Below are 21414 nucleotides of genomic sequence, written 5' to 3'. Positions count from 1 at the left end.
AGCCTGACATTCTTAACGGTGTGTGTGTTCATGAGACCGGTTTGCCTGTTTTGGGAATGAAAAACCAGAGTTACCGGGAGAAAAACCCTCCACTTCCGTATGAGACCGGTTAACTCACCTTTGGTCAAAAGAGACCAGCTAAAAGTTCCTCACGTCACTGACGGGAATCGAACCCAGGTCTTTCCGACCAAAGGGCTTCGTCTAAACAGATTGAGCTACGGAGGCGCTATTCTTAACCTTAATTTCTGTTATTCTGCGAAACAATGCAAAGTTCTGTGGTGATTTTTTAGTGAGGCAGGATTAAAAACGAGTTTCAGGAAAGGGGGGACCTATTTGTCTACACCAAAGATCGACTAATTCTAGAGACGGCCGAAAACATTTCCAGACATGCTCAGAACAAAGTTCTGGTAGTCAGCGACTAGAAATAAAAGTGTAACCGACTTTCTTCAACCGATCTAAAATCATAAAAGCTATCATGAGTATGCATAAGCATCCCCCCAACTTTTTTCCCCTACAACTGTAACGTTCTATCTTGCTTCATTCATATTTCATAAGATTTCGAGCCGTAAAGAACCTAATTTATTAGGACGAAGCATCCATTAATAAGACGAGAAAGCTATAAAAGACTTGTGTGTTCCTCAGCATTTAAATGTGTACTCTCAATGCACTCCATAACGAAAACGTATTCGCACTATTTTGCTTTAGGCCTAACCGCTCCTTTATATACATTAATAGGAGGCCAATGGAACGATCGCAGTAATAAAACATCCATTAAGTTAATTTATGACTTCATTTTCACTTATAAATATTTACATAAACAGAGCATCGGTTTCATTATGTAACCTAATATAAAATAAATACTAATCAAGTATGAAAATGAAAAGAAAGCTTTGTGTGTGTGTGTGTGTGTGTGTGGAGGGGGGGTGCAACCACTAAAAAGAAGAGCCCCGAAAAGGAATGCATACAAGACTAGTTACACGAAAAGCCATTAACAATAATTACGGAGTTCTCAAATAATTATAAATATAATTTTATAATTATTAAAGAATATTATAAAATTATAATATGCTAGGGGGCTCCTCCCCTCCCCCTGGCGCCTACGGCGCCCAACCCCCAGAGCTCCGGAGTGGTAGGCCGGTTCTCCTTGAATTATGACGACTCGAATTTTGAAAACTCGAAAGGGAGGGGGGGGGGGTCTTCGAAAGCACCAGGGGGAACCCCTTTCGAGTTTTCAAGGAGAACTGGTAGACCGGTTCTCTTTGAATTCTGATGACTCGAAAGGGGGTTCCTCCCCCTGGGCCTAAGGTGCCCATTCCCCCGAGCTGCAGACTGGTAGGCCAGTTCTTGAATTCTGATGACTCGAAAGGAGCCCCCCCCCCCCCGAATTCCGGACTGGTAGGCCAGTTCTCCTTGAATTCTGATGACTCGAATTTTGAAAACTCGACACTCAGGGTAGCCCGTGAGTTTCAAAACGTTTCAAATAACTTGACAAAAAACGTGACACAAAAACGTTACAAAAAAGGTTTATCATTTTATATTATAGAGTAGATTTTTTCGTCACATTATACTAAGCCAATTGGACTATAAATAAAATAGTTCAGTTTATTTGTTGGTTTAAAACAGATGCAACGAAACGTTTTCATGACAACTATAAGGTACATTGTCAAGAACGAAATAGGCGAATCATGCATAGTCCAATACTAAGTACATATCTACTTCAAACGTTCTTCTTTCAAGTCCAATGTAAGGCATAAATATGTGAACAGCACTTTAAAATGGTGATCGATTTGCAAGCGTAACGGAGAAAAAATACATATTTGCGTGTTAGACGCACCGAAGCTCTAGTGAAAGTTTTCAAAAAGGTAATTTATTTCCGATAATTTGTTTATCGGAAATAAATTAATTAAATAAAATAGGTACAGTCAGAGAAGTCTCAGCCGTGAAAATTTACAACTTCGCGAGCTACCGGAAGATCGCGATCCTCTTATTTATAACAAACTTTAAGCAGCAAATTTTGAAAGGGGGATAAAAAAATAAATAAATTCACTTACTAAAAACGAGGCAGAAGTGGAGGATCCAAAATTAATGATTGCAGAATGATTTACAAAATTCTTTTTAAAAACAGATCATTGAGCATTCGATCAAGCGCCTCAAAGTGGAACAGAAAAATGTTGCCATCAAAGTATAACACGAAAAAGCAATGTGTTCCTCTAATTCCACCGGATCGGCAATCGCGGCCTAAAACAAGAATTCGTTTGTAAGGCATCAAAACCCGTTTTTGCTTGGATAAGTAAAGGAGGATGTAGCGAGTCTATTATTGGCTCGTGGAATGATCGGGATGTGTCTGAGAAGGGGAAAGATGCAATAAAGAAGAATGAAAATAGATTTCACTTCAAGTTTCTCTTAATCGAATTTTCGCCAGCTTCCAGAAAACAACAGCCACACTACGTTAACGGCTTCAGTCAACGATCAATACCTATTTACATCAGCCACTAATAGTTCTGGAAGGCGCTAAAGGAGAAAAGGGGGGTATAGTGGGTGGGGGGGGGTGACGAAGAATGAAAATTAGAATGAGAGTTACGATAGAAAGCTAGCAAAGGCAGCTTCAATGACTTTTGTCACCCTATAACAGTACCATTAATGATGTTTTTCTTTATTCCCAAATAGATGCCTTTTTTCTTCTTCACAGATCGGCTAATGGATTGGAAAGTAAGGATAGTGGCTTGCCATGCATCTCGGGAAAAAAAAAAAAAAAAGGAAGTAAAAGAAATGTGCTGTCGACAGAAAAATAGCATTTAAGATTATCCAGCGCACTTGTAAGACCAGTGATTTATATATATGGCTACCGAGAGATTACATTTTATGATACACACACACACACACACACAATGCGGTCCTGTTTGTGACCTCCTCCTTGCGTTTATTTCGAAGAAACGCTCCTGAACAATAAAGATAAGGTCTGGGAGGTTTGTTCAATGTCTACTTTACAAAGTCCAGCTGTTTGTAGATCTCTTCGTTTATGCATAACGAAGGTTTAAACAGAGCTGTAATTGTTTCAAGGCAGTGATGCAGGAAGCTCGTGCGTTGACGACTATTGAAGTCATAAGTGGAGGATACAGATGAAAATAAGGCGGTTTTTGGAGAATGTACGGAAAACAAGTATGGTAATGATAGTATAAACAGTGAAAAAAAAAAAAAAAATTGGTATTCTGCAAATGCATTCTTGCATAATAACATTATTATCATCACGTAGAATTTAGATGTTTTTAACTCATGAAGACTTACTTGCCTGACTTTTGCTATTAAAATGTTCCGATGGAAACCAAAATTGAAGTGACTTGACGTACTTTATCAAAGATCTGAAATACTAAATTTCATTAAATTCTATCCGACCAAGAGTTAATACGATGTATCACTTCGAATTGTTTGGTCAAATTAACCGATTAAAAACGATCTGATTTAAACGAGAACTGATGTGGATAGACACACTTCAGTAAGGATCCTAGGTAGAAAATTTCAGTTAAATTTGTCCATCTACAGCGGAGTTATAGTATGTGTTGTGACATGCTGCTCTATGCTACTAGAAGTAACAGTATCCCGATGGATTTTTTATTTTATTCATGTGGGGGTTCCCCCATTCCTCGATCGCCTCTTAGGACTGGTTAAGCCTTCTTAATGAGGGATTAAGTATGTATTTTTTTTGTCTGTAGCAGCGTGTGTTCACGGGGCCGGTTTGCCTGTTCTGAGGAACGAAAAACCGGAGTTTCTGGGAGGAACCCCCCTCCCTACCTCCGTATGAGACCGGCTAAACTCACCTTTAATAGAAAGACACCAGATAAAGGTTCTATACCGACTGAGCTACGGAGGCTCTATCCCGATGTTTCCATTAGGTAGCAAACGTAATTTTACATGTTAACTTAGTTGCAATAGTTTAAACATTTGGTTATGTTTCAAAATTTAAATCTAATGCCCAAAAGGTGCATTAATAAAAGAATAAGACTTAAAGAGCAAAGTGACATCACAAGAATGGGCAGGGCATATTCATTGCACGTGTACAGCAAATATGTTTAAATATAACACGTTGCTCATATGAGATTTTTTTATGTATAGTCTACGTACTCCATTTCTTAGTGATGAGGAATGGGTGCTCCTAATGTGACGACAAATTAGTCAACCTTTTTGGCTTCGCACCGTTTGAAACAAATTACTCAAACTATTTTTATTCTAAATACTCCGTAAGCCTGTCGTTTGGCTACCGGAGTGTGTGTTCAGAATCTTAAATGTTATCTAGTCGAACCAAAGAACGCATCATCAGTCAACACATTACAAAAAAAAAAAAAAAAAAAAGCCTAAAACTGTTGAATCCGTGAGTGGCCACATAGAAACAAATTTCTTGCTAATATTTCATGTTAGGATTACTTCAGTGAGTTAGTGGACCTTTCGAAGAAAGCTTTGCTTGGCCAACTGCCATCTCCTACTTTGAGTGATGTGTTTTTACAATGTTTACAAGTTGTTTTAGCCTCAATAAATCTTTTTAGTTGATGCTGAAAGGAATTTAATTTTAGATTACAACAACAAACAAGTTTGGGGAATGCAGGTCGAAAATCTGAAAGGATTTTTTTCTCTTTTTTTTGTGCCTTTTATCAAATAGTTTTTTTTTTTTTTTCCTCTTGGATAATTTCCTATCTCACAAGCCATCAGCAACAACTTTAGTGATATCAAGCAGATTAAATTCCAAATGGCGACGAAGTTCTGTCTTTTAAAAACTTTTTTTGAACTGCATAACCCGGGAAGCTCTTCAAAAGCAGAGCGTCTACAAGGCGGCAGTGGCTAGGTTTGCAGATCCTTCGACTACAAAGACCTGGTTTCGAATTCCGTCTACGATTACGAGAGATTTTATAGCATATATTTTTAAATGAAGGTGAGTCGGCGGTCTCATAGAGAAGTGGAAGCGTTTTTCTGCATTACAGATAAACCAGCCGAAGAACACACTTCATTAAAACATAACAAACAAACCTTGGTTGCTTCATTCAGATTGCTAATATTCAATTACGTTGCATTTCTCTGGAGATCAATCTAACCAAACACTTTTTTCTATTCTAGCTCCCAAAGGAGAAGCCTTGTGCACATTTTTGCTTATTTCCGTTCGCTTGTTGTGCCCCGTCTCTCTCTCTCTCTCTCTCTCTCATTTGATGTCTCTTCTGAGGGCAAAAGAAGTCTTAAGTCGCACTTCCTGGCAATACCCGACGGAGCTTAGAAAATGAATAGGACTAAATAAGAAGACAATTCAACTTATTTGCTTGGACAAAGAATCAAAAACTATTCACTTTTTTTTTCTTTTTCTTTTTTTTACCAGTTTTGTTCCTTTACTTTGAGCACGACAATTCAGTTAAAAGTACTTACTCAAGACTAGAATAAGAAAAAACAGCCCTAGACTTTCTTCTATAGAGGCCCACATAATATAAAACTGAGGATTTATGCTTTATGTAGCTTAATCAAACCTTAGCTTACTATCGTGTTATCCTTCGAACATGAAAAGTTAATATTTAAGCTGCAATGTATGGATTTAGATATCAAATTGGCGGATTGGAAATCTCAGGGATATAAAAAAAATATTTAAAAAACTGTGCAGGAGGGGGGGGGGGGGGAGAATTAGCAGGGAGAAAGAAGTTACCAGTGGAATTGCTCAGTACTAGGATCATTAGTGTTTAATCTTGATATTATGACATCGTCACTGGACTTCCTCGAGAGATATTCAGAATTTGTGGATGATATGAAGCTATGAAAGGTTATAAGGTGCATTAGGATCTGAACAACAAACAATTCAGAGGACTATGTAATTCTAAGAACATTTATTGGCAGATAAAATAGTAGTGATTCTAATTGTATAAAGCCGTGATCAGAGCACATTTGGACTATTGTGATGCGATCTGCTCATCAGGATTTGGAAGGGGGGGGGTGAAGAAGCTTTACAGGGGATACAGAAGCGGTTGACAAAAATGATTTCAAGACGGAAATGATCGATACGTTTACGCTATTTAGAAGTATGTATCGGATGGATGTAGGAGAGCTTTTTTATGAGTAGAACTAGGTGAAAGGACACCCCATCCTTGTAAGTGTCGCGCAAGGCAGTGATGAATAAAGGCTTAAAGTATTTGTTTCGTTTTAATAACGTGAATTTAAGAGATATGTTGTTTCTATGATTTTTTTCTATTTATTATTTTTGTTGTAAACTTTTCTAAAAAATATATAAAATGATTCTGACTCCAGGAGAAGTATAACAATAATAACACCCTAGTGAATTGCCTAACAATATATCTACAGGTTACATTTATGCAAAAATAAGTTAGCAATAGCACATGCAATATCGAACAATCAATAAGCATCAGAATTATATCAGAACGATATCCCAAGCGTTTTCAAGGTCAATTAATTATTTTTATTCGAGGTTGAGGGAGGACTCTCATATCCCGAGATTGTTAAACTGCAGTATCACTAACTTAAGCCTAAATTTGGCTACTGTACACAGAATGTGCTCGGTAAAATGAATTCTCATTCAGCCCAACACCTGCAGCATGATACTGCAGATTGGATTTATTTCAAAACGACACGCACGTGGACGATACTGGTTATAGCATCGTAGCAGTTGATTAACATTAATAACAGTAGCGGCAGTATAAAAATTATGCCTAATTTCAAGCTACCCCTCAACTGAAGCATGTGTGGTAACACGTTCTAAATGACCTTCAAGCTTACTGCAAGTATGACCTTACCCACCCACACCTCCCTTTTCTTCTCTCTTCGATACCTTGCAATGGAAAGCCATTTGAGAATCCGCAATACATCAGTGTTGCATTACAGCATGACGTGGGTTAAAGTCAAGTATCCAATGCGGCCTACACGTATAACACACGTACTTCAATAGAGTGATGCTTAGGAGGGAAATACTTCGAATGCAAAAGTGGCTTTCAGTATTTAATCATGTATAAAAATATGCTGGTGAAGCATGCATATGATTCGAGGGTTATCTTTCACCCTTGACCAAGGTTAAAGGGGGTGAATTCGGAATCTGACAACGTTCGTCGTGGTGCTAACAGTTTTTTTGTGTTTTTTTTTTAAATCCTGGAAAGTCGGGTTTTTCATCCCGCAAAATCGGTCAGAAAAACACAGCATACAGACATAAGATATTACGACAATAAAGCTTAACCATCCTATTCCGTAGAATTTGGTTTCGAACAATGACATGGTACGGTGTTCGCATTGCAAAAAAAAAAAAAAAAAAAAAATCGTACCTTTAAGTTGTAAATATTTTTTTAATTATTTAGAATTAAAATTATAAAATCATTACTTTTATTTCTAATTGATTAAAAAAATCACCTAGAACGACACGTGCCACAGTAGAATATAGGAAACTATTATAAGTAAACTGTTGCTAACGTGCAGGTTTTAATAACGTCTTTTCCATCGGTAAGTGTACATAACAAAAGTAAACTCAAGAAAAATCTGGAGTTCATACAACCTAATAATATCTTCCTACAAAAAACAATATTTCGTTAGTGTGTAGCTACTTCCAATACCTCGATTTCAGCATTATAAAAATGCATCACTAAAACTTGGTGTTATTTTAACAATTGTACGTGAACACAACAAAAATGAAATGAAATACAAATTTGGAAGAGAAATCTGAGATTATTTCCATACTTGTTTGTTTCTGTGACGTCATTGCGATGTATGACTTATCCTCAGAGAAAATTCGATCCACTGCTCGGTAACAGAAACCCACAATTGTAAAGACTATAATTAACATGAATTAAAATAAATTTAACGGGTTGACTTATAAAACTAAAATACAAACAATAGCATAGGTGCGTTATCGCTATTGAAATAATTGTAAATTCATGACACGGCTATATTAAATCTCAAACTATTTCCCAGGCATCTGACAAGTAAAAGATGCAATTTTCCAATCTCAAAGTCCTCCCAGCATATTAGATGAGAATTTACAATCCACCAATGTGTGTGTGTGTCCTGTATTAGGAAAAGCACCAGTCACAACTCCACGCTCCCACATTTGAAGCCTTCTCCTCTTAGCAGCGGGTTGATTCAATATTCTGTTCACTTCAAAAGATTACTCCCAGAGTACAATCAAATTAACTCGATCGGCACACACCAGGCGAGGATATGTAGTTGGTGACTCCCCAGGGCAGCGAATAGGAATTCAGCACCACCTACCGTGCATATAGCTGTTAAACAAAGCCCGGACAAGATTTAACTCGGCACCCGCAGGTAGCGAATCGATGAAGACAATGACTATCCCCCCCCCCTAGTTCGTACCCCGTATGGGTTTTAATTAACAACGATATTCTACAGAAACTCTCCACGGAATTCAGGGGGTTAGGGAGGAACAATATGAAAAGCACAGTTCATTCAGTCAAAGTATCCCTTGATGACACAACGGGGCAGTCAAACAGCCAAATGAACTAAAATGGGGTGAAAGGTCAGAGAATATCGGGAGAAAAATTTGTAGAAAGTAATTTTATCTATTATTTAAATAGTTATCATGGATGCTAGAATAAAAATAATTATTGCTATTATGATTTTTTTTTTATTTTCGTATTCATTGAACCCATAATTTTACCTGCTAACGGTTGTCATGGGCAGGAAAAATAAAAATATAAAAAGTTTAGTACATATGGCAGCCATGATACGAGAACGTAATAAAAAAATCACAAGTTAATGTCACAAGCTAATGTTGCCTATAGAGGGAGCTGCTGTCTTGTTTCATCTGCAAAATATCATGCCCATAATAATAATGCTTTCTAAGCTCACAAAATTTAGCTATACGGGTGTTCTCATATATAGGATTGTAAAAGAACCTCCAGCTCAGTCGGTATAGACGAAGCCCTTTGGTCGGAAAGATCTGGATTAGATTCCCGTCAGTGACGTGAGGAACCTTTATCTGGTCTCTTTCGACGAAAAGTGAGTTAGTCCGTCTCACACGGAGGTAGGTTTTTTTTTTCACCCGGAAACTCTGGTTTTTCTGTTCCCCAGAACAGGCAAACCAGCCCGTGAACACACCAGGACGCATAGGGCTATCCTCGAGTACGGTTGCAAGAATACTTACATCTACACCATAAAAGGAAGAGGAGGATAATTAAAAAAGTTAAAAAAGGATTGTAAAAGTTTGGAGAATTTATACATATAAAAAAGGGCTGATAATGGTTGTTATGGATACGAGAATACACATAAAAATAATCCTGCGCAGTATTTGTAGATGGAAAATAACTTGAAAAGAAAATGGCTAGTATTCAAATAACTCAATGGTTGCCATGGATACGAGAATAAACATCCAAAAAATGTCAGTTGTCTATAAGTATTCCTAGAGGGCGCTTCAAAATCTAACTTCATCTGTGAAATATTATTTTAATAATGCCCCGAAATCCATAATACGAAAACATGAAGATGCACTAAGATGTTTTGGAATAAGAATTTTTTCTTTGGTAAGCTACGAATAAAAGATGCATTCAAGGCCTCCATTATGTAAAGTTAAAAGAAGGTAAGCAGTGGAAGTAGCCGGCACCTCCATTATAGACGATGTATGTATAGGGTCAGTATTTACTCAAGCAACGAACGTATGAAATGGGTGAAAGTAAATGATGAAAACTCTTTCTGATGTGAGGGAACGAATGAGGGTGGAAGGGTACACGGTACATAAACAACTACGGAGCGAACGGAAGTACTGTGGACAGCACCTAACAGTAAGCAAAGGGGTTGAACTGTCGGCTGGATCAATCGAATGGCACTTGATAGAAGGAAGTGCTTAGTAGGCTGTCGTGTGTGAAGTAAATGACGACAAATCAAACAGAACCCGGATGGACTTATTCGACTATAAATTGCAATAAAGGCATGTAGGAGTACGCACACGCAAAGCAGTGAATCAAGAAAAACAGGGGGGGGGGAGTGCAGATTTGATCATCTCAACTCACACGTCATCGATAGGGGTCACGTGATATCGAATAACAAAACGCGTTTTTTTTTCCTTTATGTGATGATGATCATATCAAAAGGCAGAGTTTTTTTTTCTCTTGTGCCTCGTAAAAAGTCAATCGTTCATTTGTGCGATTTCATCTACGCTCGTAGCTGTCTTTAGCACAGCACACGATTTCAGAAAGCGGCGTTGTCATGTAATAAATCTAAGAACCTTATCCTAATAGCCTCGCTACCAGTGCGATTTCCTTTTTTTTTTTTCTTTATTTCGTTTTGTCTTGTCGGCTTTCATCTCGATTCAGTCTGTAAGAGGAGAGAAAGATCGACACATGCAGCAATGCAAATGAAAAAAAAAAAAAAGAAAGAAAGAATCAAACAACAACAAGAAAAGAAAAAAAAACGAAGGATTTGGTCCTGTAGGGTATTTGAATGAGTTCTGATGCAATTTGCCATTTCAGGACTTTAAAAAAAAAAAAAAGTAAAAGAGAAATGAACACATTAATGACATTTTAAAAATCCAGCGTTTTCAGTCTAAATTTAAAAATAAGTCTTCATTCTTTTAATTGCTGAATGTGTCTATTTCCTATCTAATTAAAATCCATGACTGGTGCACTCGCAAACTAACACTCGACGAAGTTCTTGCCAACAGTCTGTAATTCCTTAAATGGACGGACGATGTCGCAGTTCCACTTGAATGACGGGAACACAGACGTACCTCCAAACCCAACACGTAGTCTGTCACATTCCGACAAAGCCCACCTGTTATCGACAAGTAACAAATTCTAATAACCAACCGAAATATATTCACGATTAAATTCTTTTTTTTATTTCATACCTAGAAAAATACGCCATCTAGTGTGCGTAGATGGAAGCATCCCGAACGCCTATATTGCTGGTTGGAAGACGTACCGTAAATGTAAAAGCAAGGCTTCACTTACCTACCTAACGGGTATGGATATTATTTATTACTATTTTCCATAAAATTGCTCCAGTGAATCATCACTGGAGCTTGTACAGGTAATGTCTGCAGTCTTGGAGACAAAAGGGATTGTGGTCTAGGAGAATGAGTAAGCATATTGACGCCCGAACACGGTTTGCAGTTGAATTACAGGAGACTAGTCGTCTACTGTAATTGAAAAACACCCAACTAGGAAGCGTCTATGATTCAGGAGGAGTCCCTATGTTAAAGGCATTGACCCCGATAAGTTCTCCATTACCAAGAACACGCGAGTCACATTAACCAACTCTTTAATAGAGAAAACGGTGGTTGGGAAGAAAGCGTTTGAGGTTTTCTTCATTCCAATCCTCTCCAAAAACTCTTACAAACGCAGCTAGTGCTTAATCGACCTAAGTTTGGGAAAAAGGGATGTTTAGAGTTATAAGGTGTTCGGATGAAACTAGGCCATTTGTCTTTCTTTATCTACAAGGGTAAAGTAACAGTGGAGCCAATAAAACGTCTCGCAAAGGCTGTGGTGCAATCGAAATGGACGATTAAACCCCCTCACGGTGGAGAACGCTGCAAATATCTAAGAGTCGGTGAGCACTTATCTTTTGTTTACATCTTTACTCTTTTTAGAAGTCTTCAAAGTTCGTAATTCCAACAACCGGAAATTACGTCATACTTTCCTGAAACTTTGTTTCCGGAAATGCATTGCAGTTCAATCCACTTGTAATAAAACGTAATGAAAGAGATCTAATAAGTGTAAAAGCAGAAAAATAAGTGCTTCTGGGTTCCCTTCAATGCTCTTTTTTTTTCTTTTCTGAGCGACTTTAATTTGCTCTGTCTGTTTGAACGAGAAGAAATAGCTTCCTACTTCGTCAAGTCCCATCAGGCCAATATCAGCCACAATGCGACTACCACTTTTGTCCAATAAAAGACCACAGTTTGAAAGGTTGGAAGAATGGGACGGTGAGATGGAAGACAATGAAAACCTTTAACTTTTTGTATGATACCCTATATACGTTCCTTTCACAGAAGTGCTAAAACTATGCAATAGATGGTGCTGTGTGTGTGTGTGTGTGTGTGTGTGTGTGTGTGTGTGTGTGTGTGTGTGTGTGTGTGTGTGTGTGTGTGTGTTTTCCCAGAGTAATTTCATTTAAGATAGAGAGAGTAGACTTACTAAAATTATTAAGAATAATTCACCATTCAAACAATTTAAGTTTTATACTTTATTCCCTTATAATACCTGACCAAAAAAAAAAAAAAACTTCACAATACGCACACATTTGGGAATACGTTGAATTTTTTGAAAAAGTATTTCTCACCTCCTGGGACATCTGTTTCCGCCAATACCCACTGATATCAATACAAAATCGGGCGTGCTTATGTACCTGAGAGCAAAACCAGTTACTCCGTCTTTTCCACCATTGTGCGATTTCTCAATTTTATCTCCCCAGACACGAAAGTTTACACTGACTGCCCTGTTTTTCTGTTCCAGTTATGTACTATTCCACGTTCTTGTGCCTGCCCTAGACAACTGGGTCAGAAAAACAGACAAAACAGTAAATGTGTTATCAAAGAAGAAAACCCAAGTGGGTTCCAGAGATGTAAGGGATAAAAGAGGGACACTTTTTTTTATCGCTAAAACGTGTAGAAGAATAAATATCTAAAAAAAAAAATATTAGCACCTTTAAGTGAAGACTAAATTCAAAGGGGAGCAGGATAAGTAAAGAGCGATGTAACATTACCTTGTATTGAGCCATCCAGTGAGGGGCGTCCAGAATGTGCCGTACCCCACGAGACATGACGTCAGCGGTACATCCACGTGCTGAAGGCCAACAGAGGGGGGGTGGGGGAGGAGAGGACAAGAACCGCACCGTCACCAAGGTGAAATCACAGCGGTACTTGGAGTTACCGCAAGGGTGGCCTTTGGCAGACCATTGGCGGAATGTGTCCCCGACTCACAGCTGTATTGGAACACGTCACAGGGGAGAGTGATGTCCGAATGAGACGTCGGAAGCACGAGCAAATATATCCCACTATCTTTCATCGGGATGTTCGCATCTGTTGCTGTCATGTGATCCAGTGCTTAAATCCAAAAACAAGAGGGGAGGAATGGAAGACGCAAAGAGGGGAGAGAGAGAGAGAGAAAGGGAGATCACGTTCTACCTGCACCTCTCTCCTAAGTGCAATATGGATAATCCACAGCTGCCAAACCACACTCGTGCTTTGTTCCGGCAAACAACCGTCCACTGACTAGACTTGGGAGTCGGCAAGGCACGTCGCTGGCTTCGAAAACGCTAGGAGAACTCGTAAGGGGGGAGACTCTCCCATTGGTCGACGTGTTCAGAGGCAAGCGCAGAGTCGGCGCAACAACTATACCCGCTCTCTCTCTCTCTCTCTCTCCCTAGAAATAGCTTAATAAAAAGCCGCTGTCTGTAGGTCCGAAAGGGAGGAAGTTGCTACTTAAGAAGTCGATAACCAGAATGACCAGGCTTGCCCCAAATTGAGGCCTTGTTGATGACGTCATTCCACCCACAGCACGTAGCCGGAAGTGTAAAAGTCGAGGGAGAAAGACGACAGCTACAAGAGAACGAAGTGCGCCAACTATCTGTCTTTTTCTCTCCTCTTCACTTAGTTAAAAATAACAAACCTTCAACTTCACCGTCTTTAAAAACACTCAAAGGCACGATGATTAGTTGTTTACATCGCCAGAAAGTTGCGAGGTGACTTTTCGTCCCTTTGTGAGCTCATCAGGAAGCTTTTTTTTTTATTGCTACTTCTGCCGAGAAGACTTATGTAGCACCCGACTCATATTAGTATGATGAGCAAAATCATCACCTCCCACGCTGAAAACCCCCCTTTTGCCGACCCAGCGACTAGAGAACCCCCCCCTCCCCACTCTAGTCAACCAATGTACAAGAAGAGAATATGCTGGTCGTCTAATTAACTGCAGCTGACACAGAAACGAATGAGGCTCCCCAGAGGTTACAAAATATTAAATTACTTCTCCCTCTGTTCAACCCAAAATACAGTTCCGTGTCAAAAGTAGAACATATCTAGTTAGTAGAAACCCCTTAAGAACTATAAATCTATCTTCTTGAAATTACTTTTTTTTAACAATGTGCTTGAGGGCATGAAAAAGTTATCAATTTCGCCAAGAGATGGCGTCTACAAAAATTCCAATTCTGCACAGCAGGGAAAAAATAAAATAAAATCACTGTAAACCTGCGATGTTCTCCACATTGTTAAGCTAACATTCCACCAACTCAGCACAAACACAAGGACCATTAAATACCATGGGGACTATTTGAGAAAGATTAAAAAAAAAAAAAAAAAAAAACGTACACAATCTTAAACAACTGCATACTTAAAAGTTCTTTCACAGTATCCGATTTTACAGGCTATTCTGTTTCTTAGTTCGGGATGATCTTGTGAAAATCATCAATCATTCCCCACTTTTCTTCACCCCTTAAACATCTATTGATCACCGATTCACTATATCATCGTACGTGTGTGAGTGACTGCTAAAGAGAGAACATTATTACCTAGCCTAGATATTTCCGACACATTCGCCAAGCGATGGCGAGGAAGAAGATAGACAAACACCGAGCTTGCCGTAACCTAGCACAGTAGCATCAGAAAACTGGACTTTCCCCTCCTTTCTACTCAACCCCCCCCCCTCAGTCACCCCTTTTCCCCTTATCTTAACGGCGTATGTATAAGAGAGAGAGAGAGATATCTCATACAATTTTCACTTCCCTAACATCCTACGGTGAATAAAAGATAGTGGGATACATAAAACCAAATTTATGACGGCAAAACTTCCTATTTCTAAAATATATTTCCTGGCATTAAAAGCAATAAACAAGTATTCAAATAAATAAATGTCTTATGTGTGTGTGTGTATATATACATATATATATACATACACACACACACACACATCAATGCATCAACTAAGCAAAACTTTTTCCCTATACGGAAGGTGGCGCCAGTTGTATGTACTTAAAGTGAAAGCACTTTGTCTAACGAAACACGACAGGAAGTACAAACAGAAAGTGCTGTACCCGGAACAAAACCATCCTCTGAAAGCGAGCACGCTTCCGGTTCCAACTCGAAGGTGAAAGGGTACGTCCGGTTTAAACCGGAAGTTCCATTTTCTGCTTACCTGTAATACGACTTCCAATCAACTGAGAAAAATGACTCAAAACGTATACACGGATTAAGTCACTATCTTCTAGATCGGATTGCAAGAACATGAAATCCAATCTGTCTGCCTCTGCGTGTCTTATTCACCAACCACTAAGAAATTTGAACCAATAAGAATTTTACGATATTCTGACGTCATATCAGGGTGCGTTTGATCATGGAGAAAGTCCGTATTTTAAACGATGAAAGAATGTGAACGATACTGTAACTGTGTTATTCGATCTGCTAGCTTACATTGAAAAAATAAAAGTCTAAGTGACACACACCAGTTCTTTTATCATCATACAAATTCATCTGTGTTTGAGTAAAGTTAAGCATTCGCTAGATTTCAGGGCAGAGAGAAAGATCTTTAACCTTAATAACAGATGTGCACGTTAAGTATATTTCCAAGAAAAAGTAAGGTAAGCTTAGATCTCCTGATTACAGCCAACGCCAAGACGCACGCCAAACAAAAACGCCTTAAAATATTGTCTAGAGCAGCTAAAAAAAAAAAAAAAAAAGTAAATATACATACACACTTATCTAATTCTTTTACATTTAATATTGTTATATGTTTCAAAACCATCAAAGAATATTACTACATCTTTGTTTAAACTGAATCAATAAAATAATTTATATAAAAGAGATATTCCTATCTTGCGTTTAATATATATAAGTATTTTTAAACACAAATTAAAAGCATCGCTTTCTTTTCACACCAGATGTCACTTTAACAATACATCTAAACTGCATTGTTGAATAATACGTAGAGTGTGTGGCGTTTTTAGTGGAACCAAATCGTCTGTCTTAGTGGTTCGTTGGGCTGATAACCTTTTGGGGCCACGCATTTCGGAATTAAGCAATATATTAAGCCACTTTTGGCACCATAACATTCTTAAAAGAACAATAAAGCTTACCAGAAAACAAAAATAATGAGTTCAGGTTAGTTTCCTTTTTTTTTTTTTCTATAATTTCTTTCGATTTCTAGACACCTTTTTTTATTGCATAAAAAGCATTCAATACAATAGAAATTGATCTTTTATTTCGTTTCTACATTTATTTAGAAGACAACGAAGCTTTGGAATTACCATTTATAGGAATGTAAGTGGAAAACGCTAGTCATAAAAGAACGATCTCCCAAAGGAGAAAATATAAGCTCACAAATCCCATCAATTTATCACAAAGCTACAGATAAGGAATGAGAAGTAATACCAATTAATGGCTAATTATTCGTTCGTCATTAGTACAATCGCGGTACCAATGAACGAGTCTCCATATGCACCTACTTCCTTGGTACTAATGAGACAAGAAAAATTAAGTCTTGGGAGATTTCTTAGATAAAATGTTCGTCGCATGAGAGCAGACAATTATCTTTTGGCAATTCTCAAGAAATGCTTTCTTTCAAATCGCATCCAAGAGGGGCATTTCTCATTAGCACACTTGAACTCCGCTGTGTGTGCTGAATGAGGAGGTTTGATCTCCCGCTGTACTATTTCTGAACAAGTCTGAACAGTGTCTGTTAATTAAATGCAATTTACTTTAATATTGTAGCACATCTTCCCAAGCAACACTTCTCTAAGCACTATGAACCCATTTCGTAGAATTTTCTTTCCAATCCATCACCCGTGTTTCCATCCTCCCTCTGCCACATCATGCTTTTCATTCGCTAATGGAGTCAGTGAGGAAGCGTCAAGATCGGGGGGGGGGGAAGGTGAACTCGGTTGTCACTAAGGCTCGGAGGAAGTTCAATGACAATTGCAATTAATTTTCCATCTCAAGTTTCGAAATGTATTAATTCATGTACCTATAGAACACAGACTGAGGCTATTTTTATATATCAAAAACAAATATGTTTTGTTATGGCTGACTTACTCGTTTTGTGGGGTGGAAAATCCGGGTTTCCAGAAATAAAACCCTTTTCCCTCCGCACGAGACTGGTTAACTCACCTTCGATTTGAAGGCGACTTGACCAGTCTCGTGCGGTGGTTGAAAAGTAGGAAAATTGCAATTTATAAGCAGTAACTTTAATGCCATTATATTAGCGGTGCTATCGTTGCTGCTATGTTAGGTTGCTCATATTTCAGAAGTGAAGTTAAAGTCTCAACAATTAAAACAATAATGTCAGCCAAGTAGCCGCTTCCTACTGAAGCTAATGTGCTACTTTCCCATTCCTTATAGAGCTTTTTAATGCATATTTTTCGCTAGCTATAGCTATCGCTTATTTTATCATGAAATAGTTAAAATAGTTTAAAAAATAATAAAAATAAAACATAAGGAATAAATAAATATAAAAAAAAGTACACATATGATACTAAGATCGCTCCAAGTATCTTTGGTAACTTAGGTGAATCGTAAACAACAATGGCATTTAAAAATTAAATTTAAAAAAATATATAAAAATTCTAAAATGCATTCAAAATAAAAATCATGACAAAAAAAAATAAATAAATAATTTTTGTCTTCCTGCATCACTTCAAACCCTACCTTCGCGAAATAATATTTTATAATCCCTAACGCAAACGTGCCGTTAACTTTAATTCCGAAATGGCTTATTGGCTATTCGTTACCATTGGAAACACCCGGCAGATTTCATTAAACCCCTCAAGCGGGTTTGTTTTAAGCAGCCGTAGATCCAACACTTGTTTTCCGCTTTAAGGAATATCCCCGTTATTCTTAACACTTGGTCGTGACACTTATCTAAACGCTTTATAGCAAAGGCCCAGAGTCTGGTGATGACGGAACTGAAACCATCTTACTAGCACAGTTTATAGTAAAATGGACAACAGCATAGTTTGCCTTAGTTGGCGAGCTCCACATACTTCGTGACAATCTGGGATTCAGAATAGCTTTTATGCAAGTTTTTTTTTTTTTTTTTCCCTTGCTCGACAAATTCCAGTTTTTAACCTGCAGCTAAGTATTGTATTCTTCCAACCAAAGAATCGACTGCTTGAATTCGATAGAAACATTCAAACATTATAAGAAGTACTTGGATTTCCGATAGCGCACTCCACAGTCAAAAAATATGATGACGCAGTTTTCCAAGTAGTGCCAAGTGGCACTACTAAAATCCTTTTGTTTGTTTGTTTTTAAGAAAAACAACATCAAAAATTATTGAATATCATCCTAACTCCAATAAATAATTATTGTTATTTTATTTTTAATAACAGCTCGTGCCCTAGTGGGAATCTACAATTTCCTCTTCCGTATAGAAATAAACAGGTCAGATATTGGTGAAATAAAAATTTCCAGTAGATGTCGCTAGTGTCGCAGGTGTGATGAGTTTCATGCAGTAACCGGTAGATAATGACGTGTTATCTGAGTAGGAATTCATGATGCATGATAATTTTCCATACCCACAAATGTTTTATCTGCTCCCTGTAATAAAACAAAAAAAAAAAAAAAGAAGGAAAAAAAAAAAAAACGATGAACACAAAAATGCTTATCAACTTTTTTTGTGTGTATGTCCGTTGTGAGATTTTTATTATTGTTGTGCCGTTTTTTGTTTCCCACACCATCTTTTTTTTTCACAGATCGAGAACTATATAAAATAAATAAATAAAATAAAAGATAAGAACTTTCTTAAAATTAGTTTTCCTAAGCTATTCTTATCGCAAATGTTCCGAACACCCCCCCCCCGCCCACTCCCCCAAAGAAAGAAATATTCCCATAAAAAAATATATAAATACAAATACGTAAATGCACATTTAACACTTCAAAACAAAACAAAAAAATTAAAGATAGATTTCCGATGACGAAATAGCGCCACCTACCTGCACTCCATGAAGTATCATTTCGGATACGTTAACTCCTAAAGTAGTAGGGACACAATCTTCCAAACGGTCTACACTACCCAAGCTAGAACTCGAACTGTGGTAACTATGGCGATGAGAAGAATTTGCTGATTCATAACTTTGCAAGGATAATCGATGTTGGCCAGCCTATGCGTAGAAAAAAAAAAAAAAAATCGAAAATAAAGAACAAAATAAAATATATGTACTGAGACAAAAACAGCTGAATAAAACACGGCAAATGGTTCGAAGCAAAAGCTGTCATTATTTGTCACGTGATTAAACTGGCAACAATGTGTTGTCTTCCCAAGTGATTGGCTAAGAGCCAAGTCCAGTTATTTACATTACAATATTATACAACGTTTGCGGGCCTAGCAAGAGCGGTATACAAAAGGTTAGCCGAGGATTAAAACAAATGTAATTTTCCTTCGAAAATTACGGAACTTGTATGAACGGGCAGCGACATCTTCCGAAACCGAAAACGGATTAAGAACAATCAACCCCTGGAAGACATTTGATAGAATTATGAGTCCTGGAGTGGCGCACATGCGTCCCTTGACAACGAGGGTATCTGACGGCGATTAGAGAGGTGGTCACAGGCGAGCCTTGACGGAAACTAATAGTGTCATGGCTGACGATTCCAGGCCTGCAGCTATTAATAGATGCCAACATCCCTTTGCGAGTTATTGGATGTTAGCATCATCCCTATGTATATTAATGGCAAACCCCTTTTGCAGGGGAAGAGTTGTCGCTTCGGCGCGTCCGCAGAACGAAACTTACGGCCGGATTGGGTTCATTTTCGAAAAGCGTTAAGCGAGAAATATGTTTCGTAAGAAGATTAAGGTGCACGCTCTATCAAGTGACCTCGGATGTCTACTGCGTCGCAAATTGATGCACGGCAATCATTACCAAAAGATGGGCTTAGAAGGTATGCTGATGGTTATCAAAATGTGCTGTTTTGCTACAAAAATAGAGCCATGCTCTACGGAAATTGAGATTATTATTATTCCAACAGAGAAAAAAAAAAGGGGGGCCTAAAAATGCGTACATGGTAGCTAGAATTAATAGCACATCACCCAATTACTCAAATCTGCATCTTTCATGCCTTTGCAAAAAAATATTATTGATCCAAATATATTAGCCATAGGCCAGTTAACAATGTCATCAAATGAAAACACATTCCAAGAACTATCGTACTTACTCGAATATAACTCGCACATTTTTCCTCACATTGAAAGTTAAAAAATCCTGGTGCGAGATAGATGCGGGGATTTTCTGAAATTCAAGTTTTTCGGGAAAAAAAAACTAAATCGACGTTTATAATTAGATCCTCAGCATTTATTCTAATTTATAATTGCTCACGTTATTTATAAAATGAATGCGTTTAAATTTTAATTACCAACGTTACGAGGGGTGGTCTGAAAAGCTCTCGGCCTAACAATGAAAAATTAAATCCAAGTCTCATCCATAGTAATAAATCGACGCACAAAATCAGCTTTATTCTGGTTAAAACGCTCCAAGCACTGTTCCGAGATTTTCATGCGAGTGCGTTTTCGATCTGCTGTGAGCAAGCGCGGCACCCAACTTGCGCAAAAGCTTTTTCATTTGCAATTCTTCATGCAAAATATATCCCACACGTTCTTTTGAAATAGCTTTTGAAATTTCCTGCCGATCATCCAATACCGTATCGTGCACTTAATCAATGATTTCTGGTGTGGTTACACTTTTTGGACGTCCTTCACGTGGATCATCTTCAAGGCTGGTACGGCTACGTTTAAACTCGGCAGCCCATTTCTTAATTGTCGAAAACGAAGGAGAAGAGTGCCCATGAACTTCGAATGAATTTCTTTTGGCGTTAAATCTTTTTTACAAAAGAATTTTATAAACCCACGATACTCAACTGTATCTATTTCAAGGGATACTGACAACACCTTTGCTTCAGACAGCTGTATAAAACAAACTACTTGATAGAATGAGTTGCAATGTCACATGGATGCTTATGACAGATGTACCAACTCAGGGGGAAAAATCTTGCCGATAATGCTGCCATCTGTGGTCGAGGCCGAGAACTTTTCATACCACCCTCGTATTTAAGCGATCGGTCGCTCACCTTCATCACGTGATATATTTGAATCTTTTAGCAACAATGCTTCTGTAATTAAATTAAAACAAACTGCCATCTACCGAAATCGCATCATCTTCGCTCCCATCCAGAGCATTAGAGATGGCGGTTTCTAAAAAGAAACTGCTGGCAATTATTTCTGGCGAAATCATCCACTCCGTTTAGAACCTAAACCTCACCTCATTCATCGCTCCACCCCCTTCTCTCCAAGATTGAGCAGAAAGTCAATGCCCTTAACTCCCACATTTCCTCTACCGGTTGCTTCCATCTTTATGCTGATTGGTCGATATTAACAAAGGATCGCGCAACTCAACGACAAAAGACAAGCCGACGATTGTTGAGTTGAAATGCTGATTCTCTTCAGCCGAATTCCAAAATATCTGAAA

The 21414-nt window shown here is 38.1% G+C and overlaps 1 protein-coding gene across 2 annotated transcripts in view; it reads right to left on the bottom strand.

The window, feature by feature from the left end:
* LOC150094852 (caskin-2-like) overlaps positions 1-21414 on the bottom strand; it is a 378559-nt gene that overhangs the window by 123477 nt on the left and 233668 nt on the right. For both annotated transcript variants that reach the window (XM_090411520.1, XM_090411521.1), the window contains one exon: positions 18889-19056. In XM_090411520.1, coding sequence (XP_090267646.1) covers positions 18889-19056 — 168 coding nt within the window. The remainder of the gene's footprint in view (positions 1-18888; positions 19057-21414) is intronic.

Source organism: Typopeltis vanoorti, chromosome 21 (genome assembly GCF_054136105.1).
Source record: "Typopeltis vanoorti isolate ZY-2024b chromosome 21, IOZ_Tvanoo_1.0, whole genome shotgun sequence".
NCBI lineage: Eukaryota > Metazoa > Arthropoda > Arachnida > Uropygi > Thelyphonidae > Typopeltis > Typopeltis vanoorti.
The sequence above is the reverse complement of the archived record's forward strand: the minus strand, read 5'-3'. Positions and strand labels throughout refer to the sequence as shown.